The sequence below is a fragment of the Lepidochelys kempii genome, chromosome 1, assembly GCF_965140285.1.
Source record: "Lepidochelys kempii isolate rLepKem1 chromosome 1, rLepKem1.hap1, whole genome shotgun sequence".
Taxonomy (NCBI): domain Eukaryota; kingdom Metazoa; phylum Chordata; order Testudines; family Cheloniidae; genus Lepidochelys; species Lepidochelys kempii.
This window is the reverse complement of record NC_136380.1, coordinates 232,856,821-232,881,119: the sequence shown is the minus strand read 5'-3', so window position 1 is coordinate 232,881,119 and position 24,299 is coordinate 232,856,821. Positions and strand designations below refer to the sequence as shown.

General features: G+C 43.4%; 1 protein-coding gene across 1 annotated transcript; it reads left to right on the top strand.

Annotated features, from left to right (window-relative positions):
- The first annotated feature begins 461 nt into the window (after positions 1–461).
- Positions 462–23,306, top strand: LDHB (lactate dehydrogenase B). The gene is made up of 8 exons (XM_073317983.2): positions 462–586; positions 4,268–4,399; positions 13,799–13,916; positions 14,564–14,737; positions 16,941–17,114; positions 18,487–18,604; positions 22,092–22,215; positions 22,941–23,306. Exons 2-8 carry the CDS (start codon positions 4,274–4,276, stop codon positions 23,106–23,108), a joined length of 1,002 nt encoding a protein of 333 aa, XP_073174084.1. The 5' UTR covers positions 462–586; positions 4,268–4,273; the 3' UTR covers positions 23,109–23,306.
- Positions 23,307–24,299: the final 993 nt, after the last annotated feature.

Sequence of the window (24,299 nt, the reverse complement as noted above, 5' to 3'; positions counted from 1 at the left end):
GGTTTGACGTTGGAGGTCACACAAATCGGTTTTGTGGATGCGCTCTAATAGGTGTGCGGTAGGGACTGGGTTTATAAAGACTCATTCATGCAGCAGAGGGGTTAGAGGTCCGCTCTGCAGCTGAAAAGTTTTGGCTTGAGAGAGCCGCACTGTGCAACCTTGCAGGCGCCGACCAAACCCCCTTCCTGAAAGGTTTCATGCATCCGATGAAGTGAGCTGTAGCTCACGAAAGCTTCTGCTCAAATAAATGTTAGTCCCTAAGGTGCCAGAAGTCCTCCTTTCCCCTTCCTGAAAGTGACTCAAGTAGTGTCTGGCCCATTTGGGGCCGGGACGTGGGGCGAGGCTGCAGCCATGCGCCTGTGTCCTTGAAGGGGATTGAGTGAGGCTGGGGGGCGGGCAGCGCTCGGGTTTCCAATCACAATAGCGTAACCGGAGGAGACGACGTCGAGCAGCTGGGCAGGGTCCGCCTCTTTCTTCCCTTGCGGCCGGGGCTGATATTGTCTTAGCTCCGCACGACACAGGCTGCTGCTGCTCCGGCTCCCTCCTGCGCCACCTGTCCCAGCCCGGCTGAGCCATCCCCACACAGGTGGGTATCGCACTGTACGGCTGCGCTGGCCCCTGCTCGTGGGGGGGGGCTTTAACGGAAGGGACGAATCCCCCCTTTTCTCTTTTATCGGGCCTGGTTTGTGGGCCTCTAGGCGGGGTACAGCCCCCTCAACCCCCAGCTTTTGAGGGTCAGGCTCTCCTCTGCCTTGTGCATTGCTGCACTGTCCCTCCCCTGCTCCTTTGTAGCCGCAGGGCCCGCTTGATGGGGTGGCAGCAGGATGGGATCCCACTTTGGGGAGGGGGGGCGGTCGCCTCTCCTTTGCAGTATAGCGCTGCTGCTATTTAAAGAGCAATGGGATGTAGGCAACAGACCCACCCGTTGCACAAGGCCCGCTTAACACTGAGCCCTTCGGGAAGGGTGCAGTTTCTTTGCCAAATTCCCTCCCCCTTGCTGTCTGCGGGGATGGATCATGGAGGTGACGGGTCGCTTTTCTCATGGCATTGCAGTGTCTCCCTCCCAGGATGGGGGTGTGTGTGTGTGTGGAACGGCATGGAAGAGAAAATACTCCCCCTCCCCGGCGCCCCTTTTTTCTGGCCTAGAGGCCGGAGCAGTGAGCCCCGCCTGAAGGGCCCCCCCAGCGCCTGGCTACGGGCGGGGTGTCTCTCCTTTAGACCCCGCTGCACCCGGCTAACACGCAGGCGCTCCCCCCACCTGCGGGCGGGGAAGGATGGCGGTGCCGAGGGCGCTCGGCACCGCTGCACGTGCAGCGACCTGGGGACCAGCCGCGTGCCCTTGAGCCGCTTCTCACCCACGGGCGGGCGGCGCGCGCGCGCGGCGCGGGTCGGGGGGTGGGGGGTCGAAGGAGGGAGAGATGAGCCGGCGTTTGCGCGCGCACGAGGCGGATCCGCTCCTGCCGCTGCCGCCTCCTGGCGCGTGGCCGGGCCCGCGCAGCGCTGTCCCGGGGGGGGGGGGGGGGGAGGCAGCGGCAGCGGCAGCCCAGGGCCGCTACGCCAAAGAGGAGCCGTAAGACGTGATCCCGTAGCCGAAGCGTGGGCTGAGGACGCCGCCTCCAGGCGCTGCGGGCCTGGCGAGAGCCGGCGGGGCGCGGAGCAAACCGCATCCTGCCCTGACTCACGCCCTGGCTTGCGTGACTCAGGAGACGAGCGGCCGCCTCCACCCTTCCTGACCTGACTGCCCCAGCCGCTGAAACGCCTGTGGCCCCCGCTCCCACCCTGACTGCCCGCTGCCACCTCGCCTCCCCCCTCCAGCATCACTGGGATGGCACGTTTGGGGCATTTAGGTCCTTTCTGAGCAGACGGATCCTGCTCGCGGGTCCTATGCTGGGGGGGGGGGAACGATCAAAAACCAACAGGACACCCCTTTGGTAAAGTTAGAAAAGGGCAACATTAAGATTGCCTGTGCAATCCAGCCCCCTTGCCCCAGTGCCTTATGAGACAGTCTTTAGTTACATGGTCACATACTATTTTCCCCCAGGCTTCATTCAGGGACTGGGTAGCTGGGCCTCAAGCCTTATTTTCTGCCTTCTGTCCAAATTCTGCAATGAACACTACATTATTAATTTCCTGCTGGGTGTTTCTGTGGTGCTCTCACCGTAGAATCAGACGCTTTACAAACACTCGTGACTTTATCTTCACAACAGCCCTGTGAGATTTGCTGGTGTTATTCCCCCTATTTTATAGGTGGGGAACTGAAGCACAGACAGGTTAAGGCCAAAATTGTCAAAAATGCTCACTAATTTTGGGTATCCATTTTGAGATCCATAGGGCTGGATTATTTTCAGAGTATTTGGCATTTTTATTGCAATTGATAATGTTCAAAAAAGCTCCAGTCACGTTTACTTGCAGTTGTGAGTGTTCAGCGCTTCTGCAGATTTGGGACCCCATGTCTCATGTTGCTCATGCAGAAAATGAGGGACATGCATATAGTGACCACCTGTGAGAATGTTAGTTTAAGCAACTTGCCCAGCATCACACAGAAGCTCTGTGGCAGAGGCTGGGATAGAATTTAGTTCTCCAGGGCAGCCTTCAGATGCCTTAACCAGGAAACCGTCCTTTCTCTTCTAGTAAACCTCTGACTCATTCAATTTCTGCAACATGTGAAGGAGAATGAAACAACACTGTTTCTGTATAATGAATATTTTTGTCTGGTTTCATTTCCCCCCTCTGATTCCCAGTGTGCCGTAGGAAATACTTCCTTGAACATTGTACGTTGAGAATTGAAATGATGCAAGAGTTCTTGCCTCTAGTATATTAGCTGATTTAAAGATTGTTTTGCCCTTGACTTGCATGTGGATCAAGAGAAATACATGAGCATTGGGACAAATTTTCCAAAGCAATCGCTAATTTTTGGGTCCCAAAATCTTTTGGGCAATCACAAATTTTGACTTACCTCCATTGGCTGGCACAGATTGATACACAAGTCACCTAGGTATCTAGTTGATCAACCACAATTATAAATTCTGGCTCCAATCCCCTGTTGTCATCACTAGAGCTTCATGCACGGGCAGGAGTCAGCCCTCATGGAGAAGCTTGTAGGACCAGGGTCACTGTTTGCAAATATATATTGGAGTGTGTGTATGTGATTACAAAACATAGGGACCTAATATAGAGGCTGTCTTTAAATATTTGGTGTGGGAAGGGAAGCGATGGGAGAGAATCAGAGGATAAAAGACAAGTCTTAGTGGTGCTAACTTACAGGTTGAGCAAAGGAGGTCTCATGCTAAATAAAAATGAATGCCATGTTAACTCAGTTCTAGCACAGTTTATTATATGCAAATGGATTGAAATATTAACATTTCTACATCAAGCCACAAAGGCAAAAAAGACTCGCCATGTATTTGGAATGAAGGGAGCAGCAGGGAGCCATTTAAGTAAGTGGCACTGTATTTATTCAATTTATTTGAGCATAAGCTTTCGTGAGCTACAGCTCACTTCATCGGATGCATAAAGTGGAAAATACAGTGAGGAGATTTATATACACACAGACCATGAAAAAAATGGGTGTGTGTATATAAATCTCCTCACTGTATTTTCAACTTTATGCATCCGATGAAGTGAGCTGTAGCTCACGAAAGCTTATGCTCAAATAAATTGGTTAGTCTCTAAGGTGCCACAAGTACTCCTTTTCTTTTTGCGAGTACAGACTAACACAGCTGCTACTCTGAAACCTGTATTTATTCAGTGCCTTCCATCCAGAAGGTTTCAAAAGATTTACAAACTTATAAACATGCATCCGACGAAGTGGGTATTCACCCACAAAAGCTTATGCTCCAATACGTGTGTTAGTCTATAAGGTGCCACAGGACTCTTTGCCGCTTTTACAAACTTATAAGTAGTTCTTAACCCACCACTGAAATACAACTATCACAAAGCAGCTGTCTTAACACCTCACAGCAACAGTGCATATAGAGAGGAAAAAGTACATTGTATCCAAATGAAATTAAAGTGACAATTTTAGGTGGGTAGAGTGTAATTTTTGAAATGGAATTGGACAATGCCAGCAATGCTCATGCGTCTGCCTAGTTGGTTATATAAACGACTGTTTTCAGTAACTTGGAGATGTATATCTATATATGGCACTTTTATTTGTAAATTTCAGCGTTGGAGGCTAAAGTAGCTATCTATTTTTAATATGAAGAACTTGGGAAATGTGATTGGGTTTAATCTATAGGGTTTTGTATGTGTCTCTCTTTTCTTGCAGAATACAATGGCTACTTTACAAGAGAAACTGATTACACCAATTGCAGCAGAATCCACCCACCCTAACAATAAGATCACTGTAGTGGGGGTTGGCCAAGTTGGAATGGCCTGTGCCATCAGCATTCTTGGAAAGGTATAGTTCAAGAACAATATGAAGTGAAAGTAATCAGAATTTTATTGTGCTACAAAATCTGATTGACTTCTTTGTGTGAAAATGGAGATAAATATGACAGACTAATGTGAGAATAGTCTGATTAATTCTGTACATTCCTCCTAAATGAGCCCCTCTGCTCCATGTGAGGCTCATCTTCTCCTTGTGTTTATTCCCAGTTTCTCTCCTCTGACTCTTATAGTTGTCTCATGTTCAGGAAAAGGTCTGATTGTCCTTTTCCAAAGCTGCCTACGTTGCAGGCCGCCAGGTTGGCTTTGTGTACAATGGGTCTGCAACCCCTTGCCAAACTTTTTTTGCTGTTGATTCTTCCAATGTTCCAGGCCTTTGGGAAACGAGTCCAGAGTCCGCTACTTGATAGCAGGGCTGTCAGAGCAGGGAAAGAACTTATATGGAGACAGAGCAGAGATCATTGTGAAATGTGCTGTGGACACCAAAACTATACACACTCAACTTACTACGTTCTTCATTCATCCAGGGCCTGATTCAAGGCCCAAATGAAAAGACTCCCATTGACTTCAGTAGGCTTTGGTTTAAGCCCTTATTGGCTAGTTGTCCAACTTTCACTGTAGAATTTTTAAAGTAGCTAAAATTGAGTGCCAAATTCTCAGATCATGATTCTGATTTCCTGTTGCCCGTATTCAGGCAGATCTCCCATTGCCTGTTTAAGGACTGACTAAACCAGGGGTCGGCAACCTATGGCACGCGTGCCAAAGACGGCACGCAAGCCAATTTTTAATGGCACACTGCTGTCTGCCGGGGACAGCAGCGTGCAATTAAAAATCCTGCCCAGCCCGGCCTGTTCCTCTCCAACCACCGCTCTCTCCTTGCAGGGCAGGCAAGCTTCCCTCTCCCCCCGCCTCTTCCCCCAGGAGGCAGGGTTCCTGCCCCTCCTTCTGTTCCTCCCTGCGGCTGATCAGCTGACAGCCCAGAGGGAAAAGTGGAGCCGCAGCGCGCTCTCTGCTCCGGGGACCTTGGGGAAGGGGATGGAATTGGCATAGCCCCTCCAGCCCCCTGCCATGAGCCGCTCAGGGCAGGGGTCTGGGAGCACCCCCACGACCCCAGCCCACACCTCCAGCCCTCTGCCCTGATCCCTGAACCCTCCTCACACACACTCAGCCCTCTGCCCTCACCCCTGCACCCCCCACACGTGCCAGCCCCCCACAAGCCCAGCCCTGACTCCGGCACCCCACACACATACCCAGCCCCCCCAGCCTCCTGCCCTGACTCCAGCACCTCCCACACCCCATGCCTTGACTCTTGCATCCCCCACATCCCCACCCCCACCCTGAGCACCAAACGGGAGCTCCTGCACACACACACCCATATTCCCACCTGCACCCCTTGCACCAAATGGGAGCTGCCCAGGTAAGTGCTCCACACGCAAACTTGCCCCAACCCTGAGCTCCCTCCCTCATTCTAGCTCCTGGTCAGACCCGGCACCTCAACCCCCAGCCTGCTCCTTCACCCCCAGCCCTGTTCTCAGTGTACTCCTACCCTCACCTCAATGCAGAGAGAGGAAGAGAATGGGCCAGGGAGAAGGTAGGTACCTACTCTATGTGGACAGGGCTGGGACTGCAGACCGGCAGCGGGCTGAGCAGGGCCGGCAGCCGGGACTCTGGCTGGCAGGAGCTGGCAGACGGAACCCCAGACCGGCAGCTTTTTATTTTGAAAAATAAATTGGGAACTAAGGGCCAGATTTTTAAAGGTATTTAGACACTTAAAGATGCAGGTAGGCACTTGGTGGGATTTTCCAAAATATTGATTTCAATGTGAGTTAGGTACCTGTATTACTTTGACAATCTCACTAGATGCCTATCTGCAACTTAAAGCACCTAGGTCTTTAGATTAATTTGGCTCTGAAGTCCCTTGTAGGAAAGAATTTAAATGTGGTTAAGTCCCAATAAAAGTCAGTAGGGATAGATTTAAGCATATGCTTAAGTCATTTTCTGTATTGGGGTCTTACTTATTGAGGGTCAGATTTTGAAAAGTATGTAGGTACTTAAAGATGAAGAGAGGTGCTTAGGCACTTTTGAAAATCCCTCTAAATATCTTTAAATATCTGGCCCTAAGAACCTGATCCTGCAAATTGCTCTCTCTAGGCCATTTCTGCATGGAATAGCTTACAAGATCAGGGCCCAAAGCCATGCACATACCACTAAACCTTTAGAATGTATTTAAGGGACATAGAGTTAACTTGAGAAGTTAATAATTAACAGTGACTTAGCCATAGGCCAACGCATCAAAAATACAATATACTACTGTAAAACTTAAAACAAAATCCAGAATTTTAAATATCAGAAATACCCATACATACAAATTTAAAAGAACATAAGCCAATTAAAGCATATAATCACCACATCAATTTCCTTTTCCTTATTTTAGCAGCTGACCTCACAAATAGGGTAACCACTTGAATCACAGATACATTGCCAGTTCCTAATAAATATTTTGTTTTCTGAGAGGTGGTAGAAAAAGGCATCTGGAACAAAAACATGGATAGACATTTTGACCTCAAGGGAAATACTCCATTATTTATTATATTGTAATTTGTAAGTCTTCTACCTGTCCAGAGCTGCGTACATTTCTCAGTGCCAGTATATCTGCCTTCTAAGTAATTTGTCTGCATAGATTGAAAGTGGAGAGCTCTGAAAGCCCTCCTTAATTTGCTATTGGACAAATTGTCTAAATATCTGGAATACCCATGAATCCTGTTAACAAGGGGAAACCAAGGTGACATCTTTGTAACGGAAACAACTGTCGTGCTTATTAATATCCTCTAACCTCAACTTGATTAGGGATTTCGCATTTTTAAATGTAAATCTAATCATTCCCAATTCTGAGAGGACTTTAACCAAGGAAATTTACATGAACAGGCCCTACTGATCTGTTCCTCTAAGTATAGCCTTGGCCACTGCTGTGGGTGCATACTATGAGAGCAAAGCCAAAAATTAATATTATGGTATTGCACTTTGGACAGAATAGAAATCATACCTGTCTCAGCTCTAAGAAGAGCAGCTAGGATATTATTTGGGAGACGAAGAAGCTTCCTAAGAAATTTGTTTTGGATCAGAGAATCATAGAATATCAGGGTTGGAAGGGACCTTAGGAGGTCATCTAGTCCAACCCCCTGCTCAAAGCAGGACCAATCCCCAATTAAATCATCCCAGCCAGGGCTTTGTCAAGCCTGACCTTAAAAACTTCTAAGGAAGGAGATTCTACCACCTCCCTAGGTAACGTATTCCAGTGTTTCACCACCCTCCTAGTGAAAAAGTTTTTCCTAATATCCAACCTGGACCTCCCCCACTGCAACTTGAGACCATTACTCCTTGTCCTGTCCTCTTCTACCACTGAGAATAGTCTAGAACCATCCTCTCTGGAACCACCTCTCAGATAGTTGAAAGCAGCTATCAAATCCCCCCTCATTCTTCTCTTCTGCAGACTAAACAATCCCAGTTCCCTCAGCCTCTCCTCATAAGTCATGTGTTCCAGACCCCTAATCATTTTTGTTGCCCTTCGCTGGACTCTCTCCAATTTATCCACATCCTTCTTGTAGTGTGGGGCCCAAAACTGGACACAGTACTCCAGATGAGGCCTCACCAATGTCGAATAGAGGGGGACGATCACGTCCCTTGATCTGCTCGCTGTGCCCCTACTTATACATCCCAAAATGCCATTGGCCTTCTTGGCAACAAGGGCATACTGCTGACTCATATCCAACTTCTCGTCCACCTTCACCCGTAGGTCCTTTTCCTCAGAACTGCTGCCTAGCCATTTGGTACCTAGTCTGTAGCTGTGCATTGGGTTCTTCCGTCCTAAGTGCAGGACCCTGCACTTATCCTTATTGAACCTCATCAGATTTCTTTTGGCCCAATCCTCCAATTTGTCTAGGTCCCTCTGTATCCTATCCCTGCCCTCCAGCGTATCTACCACTCCTCCCAGTTTAGTATCATCCGCAAATTTACTGGGAGTGCAATCCACACTATCCTCCAGATCATTTATGAAGATATTGAACAAAACCGGCCCCAGGACCGACCCCTGGGGCACTCCACTTGACACCGGCTGCCAACTAGACATGGAGCCATTGATCACTACCTGTTGAGCCCGACAATCTAGCCAACTTTCTACCCACCTTATAGTGCATTCATCCAGCCCATACTTCTTTAACTTGCTGACAAGAATACTGTGGGAGACCGTGTCAAAAGCTTTGCTAAAGTCAAGAAACAATACATCCACTGCTTTCCCTTCATCCACAGAACCAGTAATCTCATCATAGAAGGCGATTAGATTAGTCAGCCATGACCTTCCCTTGGTGAATCCATGCTGACTGTTCCTGATCGCTTTCCTCTCCTCTAAGTGCTTCAGGATTGATTCTTTGAGGACCTGCTCCATGATTTTTCCGGGGACTGAAGTGAGGCTGACTGGCCTGTAGTTCCCAGGATCCTCCTTCTTCCCTTTTTTAAAGATTGGCACTACATTAGCCTTTTTCCAGTCATCCGGGACTTCCCCCGTTCGCCATGAGTTTTCAAAGATAATGGCCAATGGCTCTGCAATCACAGCCGCCAATTCCTTTAGCACTTTCGGATGCAACTCGTCCGGCCCCATGGACTTGTGCACATCCAGCTTTTCTAAATAGTGCCTAACCATCTTTCTCCACAGAGGGCTGGCCATCTATTCCCCATGTTGTGATGCCCAGCGCAGCAGTCTGGGAGCTCACCTTGTTCGTGAAGACAGAAGCAAAGAAAGTATTGAGTACATTAGCTTTTTCCACATCCTCTGTCACTAGGTTGCCTCCCTCATTCATTAAGGGGCCCACACTTTCCTTGGCTTTCTTCTTGTTGCCAACATACCTGAAGAAACCCTTCTTGTTACTCTTGACATCTCTCGCTAGCTGCAGCTCCAGGTGTGATTTGGCCCTCCTGATTTCATTCCTACATGCCCGAGCAATATTTTTATACTCTTCCCTGGTCATATGTCCAACCTTCCACTTCTTGTAAGCTTCTTTTTTATGTTTAAGATCCGCTAGGATTTCACCGTTAAGCCAAGCTGGTCGCCTGCCATATTTACTATTTTTTCGACACATCGGGATGGTTTGTCCCTGTAACCTCAACAGGGATTCCTTGAAATACAGCCAGCTCTCTTGGACTCCTTTCCCTTTCATGTTAGTCCCCCAGGGGATCCTACCCATCCGTTCCCTGAGGGAGTCGAAGTCTGCTTTCCTGAAGTCCAGGGTCCGTATCCTGCTGCTTACCTTTCTTCCCTGTGTCAGGATCCTGAACTCAACCAACTCATGGTCACTGCCTCCCAGATTCCCGTCCACTTTTGCTTCCCCTACTAATTCTTCCCGGTTTGTGAGCAGCAGGTCAAGAAAAGCTCTCCCCCTAGTTGGCTCCTCTAGCACTTGCACCAGGAAATTGTCCCCTACGCTTTCCAAAAACTTCCTGGATTGTCACTTCTAGTCCTGTGGGATCATTCTATCCCCATATGTCTCCGCCATACAAAAATTCAATGGGCACCTGGCCTCAAATAGTCTAAAGGCTGGTGCAATTAAGTTGTCCCCATGAGTTCTGGTGTAATGTAACACTTCTTGCATTGAATTTGAGGCCTTCTCTTTTGTTACCCGAATATGTTTATCCCACAATCCATTTTCGGAGAACCAGATACCCTGGTAGGCAAAAGAACTAATTTGTTGAATATATTGCCCATCAATCTTCCATTTATGCAACCTCCACCTTCAACTAAAATCATTTACTTTAGTTTTGGAGTAATTTAGCGAAAGGCCCTCTGTTGACAGTATAAACCAAATGCATTTAATATATACTTTAGTCCCACTGATGTTTGTGATAATGGACCCATATCATCTACATATAATAAGACGAACGCTAGTTAATTCATGATTTTAGGGGGGAAATACTGATCCACCTTCTATTAACTTGACTTTACAAAAAAACTTAAGAAAATTCACTGTTTCTGGTACTGTGCTTTTAAAATAGTATGTCATCAGGAAGAAAAGGAGTACTTGTGGCACCTTAGAGACTAACAAATTTATTTGAGCATTTATTTATTCGTCTCTAAGGTGCCACAAGTACTCCTTTTCTTTTTGCGAATACAGACTAACATGGCTGGTACTCTGAAATATGTCATCAGGGTATTTTTTAAAAATTCCTTTAAAATCGTTCAAAGGTTTTTCTCCTCCCCTGTAGATGTTTAGAAGAGACTGCTCAGCAAGGGAGAAACTGATGTACCATGCAGGGAAAACAGTGATATTAACCATGCACAGATATCATAAATAAAAAGCTATAGTTATTTTTCATGTTACCAATAGTGATAGAAAACCAGTTCAATCATGTGGAAGTATGAAATGTCATGCCAAATCATTAATTCATCATGAAATATCCTCAGGATGTTTTTTAAAAAAACAACACATTGTGCTTGTCTTTCTCCATCTGAACTCAGCATCATTCTTGCTGGAAAAGCAATGATATCTGTAAGACTGGCAGAGTGGGAACCCAGTAGAAGTGACTGTTAACCTCTTTATTAAAGAAGGATGCATACTGGTTTATAGTCCTAAGAAGAGCTCTTTACAGCGTCAGATTCCACCCTAGGAATCACTGGCATGCCCCTCCCATTAAAGTCAATGTGAGTTGCATGTGCATAACCAGTGGTAGAAATTGACCCTTACAGATTTTAAGCCAGTTTATAGCTGGATGGATTTAGTCCCTTTCACTGGGCTTCAATTCTGTCAGTGGAACAAATGGCATCACTTTTCATCAAGATGGCTGCCTCCAGCATTTCGGCTCAGAATTGGCATCTCTTCCTTACAAATTCCACTTGGAATTTAAAAACATGTTTGGAACAAACTGTTGGTGGGCGTTGAGCCATCTTGTTAATTGTGCCTTGCTTTATGAACTCTCAGACTGTTGGACTCCACAAAATGGATACTGCCTTCAATTAAGCCATAGCCTAAATTTTGCACTTACCCAGTATTATCTTAAAATCGGGTGTACGTGCAATGAGTTTCATTCTTTTTAGCACATCAAATTCATCACCATCCATGTGACATTATTAAAATTATTGTTCAGAGTTTATTTTTTCTGGTATAGCATCTCATTTAATATACACATGAGTGGTGTTAATTTTATTCTTGAAGGAGGTTGTGTTTTTCACCTCTGCTTCTAGTTAGCAATAAGAAGTCACTGAGACCGGTGTGCTCTTTCAGAAGAACTTGAAATACTTTTGCCACAGCTTTAAAGGTGAACTATATCTTTTTGTAAAAGCATTTAAACTGTATCTGTGTCTTACCTTGTAGGCTTTATTTATGTGAGTGCTATCGTTGAGCCAAATTCCTCTCTAGAATACACCAGTATCAATCCAGCAAAGCCATTGGAGCTATTCCAGGTATACTCTGGTTTCATGAGAGAAGAATTTGGCTCCTAACTTCATTGGGTCTAAGATAAAAAAGGTCACAAGATCAAGTATCTAAATGTCCTAGATCTTTAAAAGAACGTAGATGTAGATTTTATAGGCCTAATTCTGATTTCACTCATTTTTATCAGTTTTACACCTGTGTAATCAACCTACTTCACTGGAGTTATTCTTGATTTACATTCATATAACTGAGATCAGAGTTTGGCCCTGCAAATGATTTTTAAAATGAAGCAAGACTCAAGTACAAGCCCTTGGAATTTTCCTGCAATAGTTGGTGGTATTGGCTGTGGAAAGAAGTTGCTCTGAGTGCAATAAAATAAAGTGATTTGTAACTAACATGGTTTTAAAATACATACTTTTAAATCTTAATACACATATTCTGTGTTACTGAATTTGAGATGCCTTTTAAAAATATAGATAGTGTCATGTTATGTTTGCTTCAAGTCTTTCTATTTTCAAAGCACTTTGCAAACACTAACCAGTCAAGCCTCATAATGATACAGGAACCTATTATCAATTTTACAGAGGAGCAGACAAGACAGAGATGCTTGCTTGAGGGTAAAGTTTTCAGAGTCACCCAGGTGACTTAAGATGCCCATTTTCAAATGGACTTCGGCACATAGGGCAGTAGTAGAGAGAAGTCCTGAACAGAGTTTCAATATACTTTTATTGGCATAACAAGCTATACAAGTGATGCCAAAGTTTCTACAACAACAACAACAAAACAGTAACAGAAAATCCAAACCACCACTGCCACAACCAAGTGTATCTGCCAGAGGGAGATTAAATCCTAAAAGCATCTCATATTTTAGTCATTGAAGTAGAAAGTGTCTATCATGCCTCCAAAATCTCTGAAAGTTTAGGGAGTGGGAGAACTTTTGAAACTATCTCCCAGTCTCCCCCTGCTGGACAACAAACAAATGTGGCTGAACTTAAGTTTAACAAATTGACACTGTTTTAGCAGTCCAGGTGGGGAGAATTAGGAACAGTTCTGATTTAGAGCTGGTCAAAATATGGTGAATATTTTTTGTGAAAACTTTTGACCGTGTCCAATTTTAATTAAAACTTTGATTAAGCTGGTTGAAGCAGTATTCTGTCACTGAATGTTAATTTGAGGTAACTGATAGCAATGTGAGTTTTCCATCAAAAATCTGGCGCAAATACTTGAAATACTGTCTTGCTTGGATATAGAGCAGAATGTAATTCTTACAACTAGTACAGAGAGTTCAGCATATTTTTCTGAGTAAATAACTAAGGCAATGTCTACACTCTCACGTATGTCAGCAAAACTTATGTCACTCAGGGGTGTGGAAGAAAACACCCCTGAGCAACGTAAGTTTTGCCAACATAAGTGGGAGTGTGCATGGTGCTATGTCAGCAGGAGAGCTTCTCCCACTGATAGAGCTACTGCTCCTCATTGGCAGTGGTTTAATTATGTCGATGGGAGAACTCTCCCGTTGGCATAGAGCAGCTACATGAGAAAGCTTACGGTGGCGCAACTGCATCGGTACAACTGTGCCCCTGTAAGGACTCTAGTGTAGACGTAGCCTAAAATCTTGTAGTGTCTAAATGACAAAGGGGAAGCTCCAGAGTAAGGGTTTGTGTCTTTTCCCTCTGAACAGGGAAGTGGGAAATGTAACCTGAATAGTAAACTTTTACTGTGCTTTAATAAGGGTTTATAATACTTTTGCTACTGGAGAGTGTTTTTATGTGTCTTCACCATCAGAACTGTCCCATGCTCCCATTCTTGGTCTAGTGATTCAGAAGAGATTCTTTACCAGAGTGTGACATCAATATACTCTATAAAGAGCTCCATATAAAAAGTAATGATGTAGTTTAACTCAACAAAGGAAGCTTTGAAAAACAATAATATAATAATACACAGTGAGCCCTTTGTGTGATATCAATATTGTATTCCCTCCACTCCCCTCACAGAGTCTTTGTGATGAGCTTGCTCTGGTTGATGTTTTGGAAGACAAACTGAAAGGAGAAATGATGGATCTGCAACACGGGAGCTTGTTCCTCCAAACTCATAAGATTGTGGCAGACAAAGGTAAACTTGGAATCTTTTAAAATACAGCTATACTGTAAATTTATGGGAAATTAAATAATGGGAACACACTCAGGGTCTTGCATTCTGGCAACAAGCTCAGGGCTTGATGTTACCTGTGAAAGTTGAGGCTTAGGTTAAGACTTAGGGGAAAAGAGCAGAAAATATATTTAAACAAATGAGGGGCATTCCGCTAAAACTGGAACCCCTTCGATTTTTCAAAATCTACATCACTTCTCCTTTTCCCATCACTAATTAACACTGAACTGTGCATCTGTAGTGGATTTCAACCAAGAATCATAAAACAGATATTAAAGAAACTTCAGAATCCCTGAGAGGTGGAGAAAATACGAACCTTATTTTATAGGTGAGAAAGCTGAGGCCCAGAGGCGCTAAATGACTTATCCAAAGCTACAGAATTCCAAAGTTGAGACCAGAACCCTAAATCTCTATGTCCTGATTTGATCAGTAGATAACAACACCATCTCCTAAGAAATTGTGTGGACCTATTGAGATTGAACATTTTTCATTTCTGGCCAGAGTATTTTACACAGAGGTGGAACTATTTAGAGCTGTCTGTAGTTGCACATTGCTCTTGACGTGACTATATTCAACTGTGTTCTGTATTTTTCTCCCCTTCTCCTCTATAGATTATGCTGTCACAGCTAATTCTAAGATTGTGGTAGTAACTGCAGGAGTTCGTCAGCAAGAAGGGGAGAGTCGCCTGAACCTGGTCCAGAGGAATGTGAATGTCTTCAAATTTATTATTCCTCAGATTATCAAGTATAGTCCCAATTGCACCATCCTTGTGGTTTCCAACCCAGGTAAAACAGTGTTTTAATTTACAAAGTAGAATTCATGAGTTTTGTAGAACTGGCCTTTAATTTGAAGTTCTGCCTAGTTACAGTAGTAAGTATGTAGAAATGTGTGTGTCTTCTGTATAGAGAGAGTTCTGTGGTGACCGCTACTAGTGGTGAAATGCAAACATGATTTACATTTACTGTGGCTGCCCTGTGTACGCAGGACTTTGAACTGTGTTTGAAAACCCTGTTTGGCATTTATTATGTTTCAAAGCTCTACATATATTGGCTTAAAAGCTGCTGGTAGTTTAAGCAGCCTGGCTCAGAACCGTGAGTGTGAAAGAAGGTGCAATTTCAATCATTCCTTTTTTTAACTTAATTATAGCTTTTATGAGCACCTAAGCATCCAGATGCAAAGATATGACTATCTGTCTGAATGACAAATCCAGCTTGAGAATGTATTGACATCATTGACTGATCATAAACACAATACTGAAATGTAAAATTAAAAATTTCCTTGAATATAGTTTCAGGAAAAGTTTGTGCGTTGAGGACAAACTTCAGACATCCTGGATTTCTGTTCCGCACACTCCTTAACTTCGCTTTTACTGAGATTGTCTGGGGAAGTAAAGTTAGAATAGAAGCATTTGAGTAAATATGTACTAGAGAGTGCATTAGGATACAAAAGATTGTACATGTTCGCACTATAGCTTTTGCACTGGAGGATCCAGACTGGCCATTAATACCACATTTATAGACACCAGAAATACCTGAGAGAGAGAAATGACAAGCTATGTCTGCTATTCTGCTCGGGTTCCTTTAGACCCAAGCTGAGCAATACATCACTCAAGAATGTGCCATCAGTTAGGAAGCATGGGAGTAGGGTGTCATAATAGCATTCTTACAGTAAGGTTAGATATTCTCTAGAGCAGAGGTGCACCATTTCACAAGCGCTGATGTTTTTTAAGCTGCTACCTCAGTAAGTGAAACCCAACTATAACAGCTTAATATAGATGAAAGTTTCACATTCCTATTTATAAAAGTTATTCAAAGATTAAATTGGCTGTCGCTCACCAAAAAGTTCTGGGAGAGGAGAAGTATGTGTTGTGGGGTTGGGTTTTTTTGTTTGTTTGTTTGTTTGTTTGTTTTTACTGTGCCCTATGCTTTCACCAAACTTGTAGTGCTCCTACTTTCCCCGTCTTCTGTGGTTGGAACTATGGATGATGGTACAGTACAGTGGATCTGGGTGCCTGGCCTACATGGATTAGGATGTATATCCCTGACATTCTGCCCCCTGTTTTGAGTAGATGAGTCCTGACAGGATCAGGAGTAATCTGCCTGGTGGCTGTTTGTGCAGCCATGGCTAATCAGGAGATGGGCTGTTGTTTGCACAGCAATAACTTGCACCATGTCTGCACTACGGGCACTTGGGACCTGAGTTTTGCAAGTTATGTAACTCCCAAAACAAATTATTGGCCTTTGAAGTCCAGTCATTTGGTTCTAAGGCAGGACTTGTCATTACCATTGCCTGTCTTTCTCAGATACTGTTCTAGTTTCTTTACCCCTTTAGTTTGTTATGTATTTAGGTTTTTTTGGCCATTCCCAAATAGCTTCTTAATTTGAGCTGCCTGAAAATATAGTAGCACCATACAGTCTAATCCATAGAAGTCACTTAGTGCCGTGATGTAAATTAGGCAGTCCTCGTCCAAAGGCACAGTTCTACGCAGAAGTATCTTGTTTTTCATGTACAAAATATATTGTAAATTATATGAAACAAGAAATGTGCCTTTGAAAATTCAGATATGTTTTACTATAAATCCATTTACTTGAGGCACATTTAAGTTAGATTCTCAAGTGGAAGGCAAGATCTCCAAACACAACAAACTCCCTGGAATATTTAACTAGCCTAACTCAGTTCCTGTGCCCATGGGGCCCAATTTCTTTCCAGCCATACCGAGGAGAAATGTCTCCTGATTTTAGCCTCCAGGACATACCCTCCAGTGAACTCCTAAAAAATGGCTTTTATAATTGCAAACAGAGCCCCAAGATTCCACAAGTGAGATAAGCTATCCTATCCTCTACTCTGGTTAGGCCCAAGGTGCTTTATACAAGTGAACCAAGCTGCACACTCTGTTTCTCTGACTCATAAGAGGCACTAAGGCAGTAATTTAAGTAAATCTGCATATGGCTAAGTTAATTACCTCATTGTCTTTATTCTCTTTTCCAGTGGATATATTGACCTATGTCACCTGGAAGCTAAGTGGGCTGCCCAAACATCGTGTGATTGGAAGTGGTTGCAATCTAGATTCAGCTAGATTTCGCCATCTGATGGCTGAAAAACTTGGCATTCACCCCACCAGCTGCCATGGCTGGATCTTAGGAGAACATGGTGATTCTAGTGGTAAGGAAACACGTCTGCTGTCTTTTGGAATGAGAAACACAGATAAATAGCTAATGCCTTGAAAGTGGTGGAAAGTCCTGAAAGAGCTGGTACGTGCTGATACTTGGTCAGCTGTTTTCTGTGTATGTGGGAGTACCAGATCTAATTTCTCAAATGATGGAACAGTTGTTTAGTTTTTTAATGTCATACCCACTCCCCCTCTCATATTCTTTTATGGTGGTCTATGTAAAATTATGGATCACTAACCACTAATTCCAGCCTTTATAAATATATAAATAAAAAAACCTCTGTGTCCCATAACAATGACTGTGGTTGAGATTTTCAAAGAATAATGGAAGATATGTAATTGAATCTTGTTTTGAAAATACCAACTCTTTCTTCCATCTGAAGCTGAACCTTAAGAGTTATTGGTCACTCAGTAGTTGCCTGTGATTTCAGTAACGCTCTTTTGAGACTGCAATATTTATTCTCGGAAGGTTAACAGCAGAGTTTCTATTACTGTAAATCACCAAAAATGCTGAGAAGTTCTGATTTAAGTCAAATACAAACAGTATTTTGGTGTATATTTCTCAATACTATTTAAAGAGAATAATAATAAAAGATGATAACAAACAGAAGACCCACGTCTGGGTTTACAGACACCATTGTGCAGTTCCATAACGAAGGGCAGAATTTGGCTGATTGTATGCAAACACTTTGTGTTCATACTTACTGCTTCTGAGTATGGCTGCTTCCCCCTTCCCCGCATTTATCAGTGTTCACCAGACCTTAATGGATCAGAGGATGAGTTCTCCCTCACCACTGAAGTTTGTGTTATATGAGGGAATTGCCATTCTGGGGCTTGCATGAATCCTCTTCCTTTGTAGATAGATGTATTCCACTCTCTATACTCAAGACTGGAGGATGAGTGAGCAGCCTCCATGGAGGCAGACCCCAGTGCCTCTGTGTGGATCAACAAGCACTAATTTCTCTCTATTGTTGCCTTGCCAATGCCTCCCAAAGCAGTATCTAAAATAAATACATTTTGAGGAGTTACAGTTGAGGTGGGGCAAATATCCATTTCCTAGGGTTATAAACTGTCTTCCAGATTTCAAGCCAAAATAAATATTAAGAGCAAGTTGTTAACCCTTCAAAGGGCAGAGAGCATTGTAATTAAAATATTGCCAGATATGATGCTAATCATTTTATAGCATTTTCCCCTCTCACCTACCAGAGCTCTTGGAACCCAGTACAGTGAAATAATAACAGATACAATACCATCTTAGCTGCTACTTTGCCTATCAAATAATAGGCCAAAACCGTAACAAAGTGGAGTGGGGAGGAATTGTAATCGTAACTGAAACTTACATACTCTCTCTGACATGTATTACAGTGGCTGTTTGGAGTGGAGTGAATGTGGCAGGCGTTTCCCTCCAGGAGCTTAACCCGGCCATGGGTACTGACAAAGACAGTGAGAATTGGAAGGAAGTCCACAAACTGGTGGTTGACAGGTACAGTGAGTGGGGAATAAGGTGGAGCATGATATTACAAGTGTCTAAAGCACTTTTTTTCCACTTTAATCACTTTCAATAGATCTTGACTGCACATTCATTTGGGTGTTTGCATTTGCAAATGTAAGAAGACCTGATCTAAACATAAAGTTACACTGGTTTAAGTAGATGGTTTAACATCATGCCATCAGTTAAACCAGGGCAACATCTGTATGTAGATGATCCCCAACTCTTACAGGGCCACATCCAGAATGTGTTTTCTCCTACGAATAGTCCTTACTCACTGAATTAACCTCATTGACGTAAATGGGACAGCTAACTATATGAGTAAAGACTAATGCAGGATTTACAGGATCAGTGTGTGTGTTTATCAGGTTTCAGAGTAGCAGCCGTGTTAGTCTGAATCCGTAAAAAGAAAAGGAGTACTTGTGGCACCTTAGAGACTAACAAATTTATTAGAGCATAAGCTTTCGTGAGCTACAGCTCACTTCATCGGATGCATACAGTGGAAAATATAGTGGGGAGATTTTATATACACAGAGAACATGAAACAATGGGTGTTACCATACAGACTGTAACAAGAGTGATCAGGAAAGGTGAGCTATTACCAGCAAAGGGGGGGGGGGGAGAGGACGGGGGACGGGACACCATTTTTAGTGATAATCAAGATGGGCCATTTCCAGTAGTTTACAAGGGCAGTAGGAGGGGAAATAGTTTTACTTTGTGTAATGACCCATCTGCTCCCAGCCTTTATTCAAGCCTAAGTTAATTGAATCCAGTTTGCAAATTAATTCCAATTCAGCAGTCTCTCGTTGGAGTCTGTTTTTGAAGTTTTTTTTGTTGAAGAATTGCCACTTTTAGGTCTGTAATCGAGTGACCAAAGAGATAGAAGTGTTCTCCGACTGGTTTTTGAATGTTATAATTCTTGATGTCTGATTTGTGTCCATTTATTCTTTTACATAGAGACTGTCCAGTTTGGCCAATGTACATGGCAGAGGGGCATTGCTGGCACATGATGGCATATATCACATTGGTAGATGCGCAGGTGAATGAGCCCTCTGATAGTGTGGCTGATGTGATTAGGCCCTATGATGGTGTGCCCTGAATAGATATGTGGACACAGTTGGCAATGGGCTTTGTTGCAAGGATAGGTTCCTGGGTTAGTATTTCTGTTGTGTGGTGTGTGGTTGCTGGTGAGTATTTGCTACAGGTTGGGGGGCTGTCTGTAAGCAAGGACTGGCCTGTCTCCCAAGATCTGTGAGAGTGATGGGTCATCCTTCAGGATAGGTTGTAGATCCTTGATGCGTTGGAGAGGTTTTAGTTGGGGGGCTGAAGGTGATGGCTAGTGACGTTCTGTTATTTTCTTTGTTGGGCCTGTCCTGTAGTAGGTAACTTCTGGGTACTCTTCTGGCTTTGTCAGTCTGTTTCTTCACTTCAGCAGGTGGGTGTTGTAGTTGTAAAAATGCTTGATAGAGAACTTGTAGGTGTTTGTCTCTGTCTGAGGGGTTGGAGCAAATGCGGTTGTATCGTAGAGCTTGGCTGTAGACAATGGATCATGTGGTGTGGTCTGGATGAAAGTTGGAGGCATGTAGGTAAGAATAGCGGTCAGTTGGTTTCCGGTATAGCATGGTGTTTATATGACCATCGCCTATTAGCACCGTAGTGTCCAGGAAGTGGATCTCTTGTGTGGACTGGTCCAGGCTGAGATTGATGGTGGGATGGAAATTGTTGAAATCACGGTGGAATTCCTCAAGGGCTTCTTTTCCATGGGTCCAGATGATGAAGATGTCATCAGTGTAGCACAAGTAGAGTTGGGGCATTATGGGACGAGAGCTGAGGAAGCGTTGTTCTAAGTCCGCCATAAAAATGTTGGCATACTGTGGGGCCATGTGGGTACCCATAGCAGTGCCGCTGATTTGAAGGTATACATTGTCCCCAAATGTGAAATAGTTATGGGTGAGGACAAAGTCACAAAGGTCAGCCATCAGGTTTGCCGTGACATTATCGGGGATACTGTTCCTGACAGCTTGTAGTCCATCTTTGTGTGGAATGTTGGTGTAGAGGGCTTCTACATCCATAGTGGCCAGGATGGTGTTATCAGGAAGATCACCGATGGATTGTAGTTTCCTCAGGAAGTCAGTGGTGTCTCGAAGGTAGCTGGGAGTGCTGGTAGTGTGGGGCCTGAGGAGGGAGTCTACATAGCCAGACACTCCTGCTGTCAAGGTGCCAATGCCTGCGATGATGGGGATTTCCAGGTTTCCAGGATTTCCAGGTTTATGGATCTTGGGTAGCAGATAGAATACCCCTAGTCAGGGTTCTAGGGGCGTGTCTGTGCAGATTTGTTCTTGTGCTTTTTCAGGGAGTTTCTTGAGCAGATGGTGTAGTTTCTTTTGGTAACCATCAGTGGGATCAGAGGGTAATGACTTGTAGAAAATGGTGTTGGAGAGCTGCCTAGCAGCCTTTGTTCATATTCTGACCTATTCATGATGAGGACAGCACCTCCTTTGTCAGCCTTTTCCCCTTGTTTATTTCCCCTCCTACTGTCCTTATAAACTGCTGGAAATGGCCCACCTTGATTATCACTACAAAAGGTCGTTTCTCCCCCCGCCTGCCTGCTGGTAATAGCTCACCTTTCGTGATCACTCTTTTTACAGTCTGTATGGTAACACCCATTGTTTCATGTTCTCTGTGTATATAAAATCTCCCCACTGTATTTTCCACTGTATGCATCCGATGAAGTGAGCTGTAGCTCACAAAAGCCTATGCTCTAATAAATTTGTTAGTCTGTAGGTGCCACAAGTACTCCTTTTCTTTTTGTGTGTTTATCAGGAGACAGTATGGTGCTGTGGGAAGAGTAGAAGAATTGGAGTCAGAAAATTTGGATTCCGTGTCTGGCTCTCTCCTTGACTTCCTTTTATAAAATTGGGCAAGTCACTTACCCCTTCTCTGCTTTACTTGCCCCATTTATAAAATGAAGAGAATGCTTTTGTAAAGTATCCAGAAACGCCAAGGTTAAAAGTATTAAATATTGGTGTGTTTGATATGTGCATACTCAGTGTGTGATGTTGACTTTTTAGGAGTTTTCGTGTGTATGTATATATAAAATGTATAAAATTTATTAGCTAGACAGTGTCATTCCAATTCTTTGCTGCAATGATTTCACTGACTAAAGTAAAGAATCTGTGTTTTATATTCTCTGCTTACCATCACAAAACAGTACCCTGTTCTTACCATTATTAGAATACGTACTGTGTAATACCTAGCACTAGTATAATTGGATTAACATATTGAAAATATGGATTATGCAAACTCCACTCATCTCCCCGTGCTAAAATATTATTGAGTAAGGATATTAAGTTCTATAACTAAATGTATTGCAGTACTTCAGCCATTTTAAAACGTTACCTCAAGACTGATGCAGTATTCAGAAAATGTCTTGAAAGCCACCTTAATATATATAATTATGTCTTCTTCACCTTTCTCTTAGTGCCTACGAAGTGATAAAACTTAAAGGATACACTAACTGGGCCATTGGCTTTAGTGTTGCTGATCTAATTGAGTCTATGCTGAAAAATCTGTGCCGGGTTCACCCAGTGTCAACCATGGTGAAGGTAAGAGAGACTGTTAAGTCAGCTGCTGTAGTTTATTCTGGTATGATGACTGTGTTATATGTGCATGGACTCTACTGAATTTGCTAAATTCTTGATGAAGGAATCCTTGTAAAATGATACTACTCTATGAACTTGAAAAGAACTAGAGATAGTATTATAATGGAAATTACTATTGTAGGTTTGAAGTCCACTAACTGAGATGACCTTTCTTCCTCCTCCTCCCCCCCCCTTCCCCCGGGAATTGTAAAGAGAATGTATTGCCTTTACCCAGTGCAAAATTTTAATTTGTGGGCCAAATTTTCTCTGGTGGAGTGCAGCTGAATCTGAGGGAGGATTTGCCCCAAAGGTTTGAAAATAACTCTAAAATTCCAGCTGGGACTCCATATGATCTTCTTGGCAGAGGTTGTCTGGGAGGGGAGCTGAATCAACATTTTGGGGGCTGCACCAGCCAACTCTAGGTCCCCCAACAGAGCAGAGGTTGTGGGTACTTTGAACTGTTGCTTTCATCTCAGAGCCAATCTCAGGAATGCCAATCATTTTATTGTAAGGGTTTCTAACTAGCTATATTTTCAAGCTAAGGGCAAATGCTACGTTCAGTCACGTTGGTGCAACTCTAAAATAACTCTGAGGTCAGTGGGTTTACTCTGGGTTTATGCCAATGTAACTGAAAGCAGATTTTAGTTTTTAGTGTCCTGTTTGATCTACTTTCTGTTTGTTTGTGGCAGGGCATGTATGGCATAGAGAATGAAGTCTTCTTGAGCCTTCCTTGTGTGTTAAGTGCCTCTGGATTAACAAGCGTAATCAACCAAAAGCTGAAGGATGAGGAGGTGGCTCAACTCAAGAAGAGTGCAGATACATTGTGGAGCATCCAGAAAGATCTCAAGGATCTGTAATCTATGAATGTTAACTTCCAGCAGTATAAAAACTGCATAGTGTGTGCATATATTGGCTTTCTAGTTACTGTCCATCTCTGGAGCTAATATTTCATTGATCTTCCAAAAGTGAAATGAGCTTTTGTCCACAGCAACTAAACATATGCTTGTTGTAATGTGCAGACCTTATGAACAAATAAAATTTAACTTTCAAATATGCTTCATTCTCCTAAGGAGTCCTCATTTCCAGTGGTTATGATTTTCCAGCTATGCATGGAAACTTTCTCCAATCTTGCTTTTCGTGTGTGTGTTGTGTGTGTGTGTGAAGGAGGCAATCCCTACTAAGATACTCAATTCACACAGGAGGAGGAGTTAACATTTGGTATTATCCATTCTCCTAAATCCAAGTACTGAATAAGGGAAATTCATTCCCAGATTTTCTTTTCATTAGGGTACCCTCTCTATCCCTCCCCAAGAAATGAACCATAAAAATGAGGTCTGGATTTGTCTGTGTTCAATTCAAGATTTGTTTCCCTGAAAACACTAGTCTGTGACCCCGAGGTACTTTTGATATAATTTTTGGTCTGATATTCCACAAACCATCAGGCTGGAAACAGGTGCTTTATATACTCAGACAGTTGCACATTTTTGGTTGTGAAATGTTGAACCTTAACAATCACATTCTGATATTGTTGATTTGCTTTTTATCCCTACTTTAAATCTTGTGTGCTGTTTAGTGGCCTCTGTCTTTGAGAATTACTAAAACTAAATATCAGTGTTTTATGCTGTTTGAAAACCAGAATTCCAGCCTTCATAGAATATAAGTATAAAGGATTTGAGTCCAAATTCTCCCTTAACATATAAAACAGGCAGAGTTGGGCACTTAATCTCTAATTAGATTTTGAATGCTAAAATCGTGTGGGCAACACTGTTTCAGATGTGCTGTATTGGACAAAGCAGTGTGAACATTTACAAAGTAGAAGTGATTAGTGTGACAGATCATGCAGTTTCCTGCAGTATCCTTGAGACACTGTTGAATTAAGTTTAAGTATCTCTGGAGTCTTATATTAATGCAAAGGTTAGGTATTGTGGGACGGTATTATGTGTCACCTCTCTGGGGGGCTGATGTAATGTGAACTCTGGGAAGTGTTTTGAACTTCAGAGGACAATACTGAACAATGTGCCAGACAAGAATGGATTTTGGGACAAACA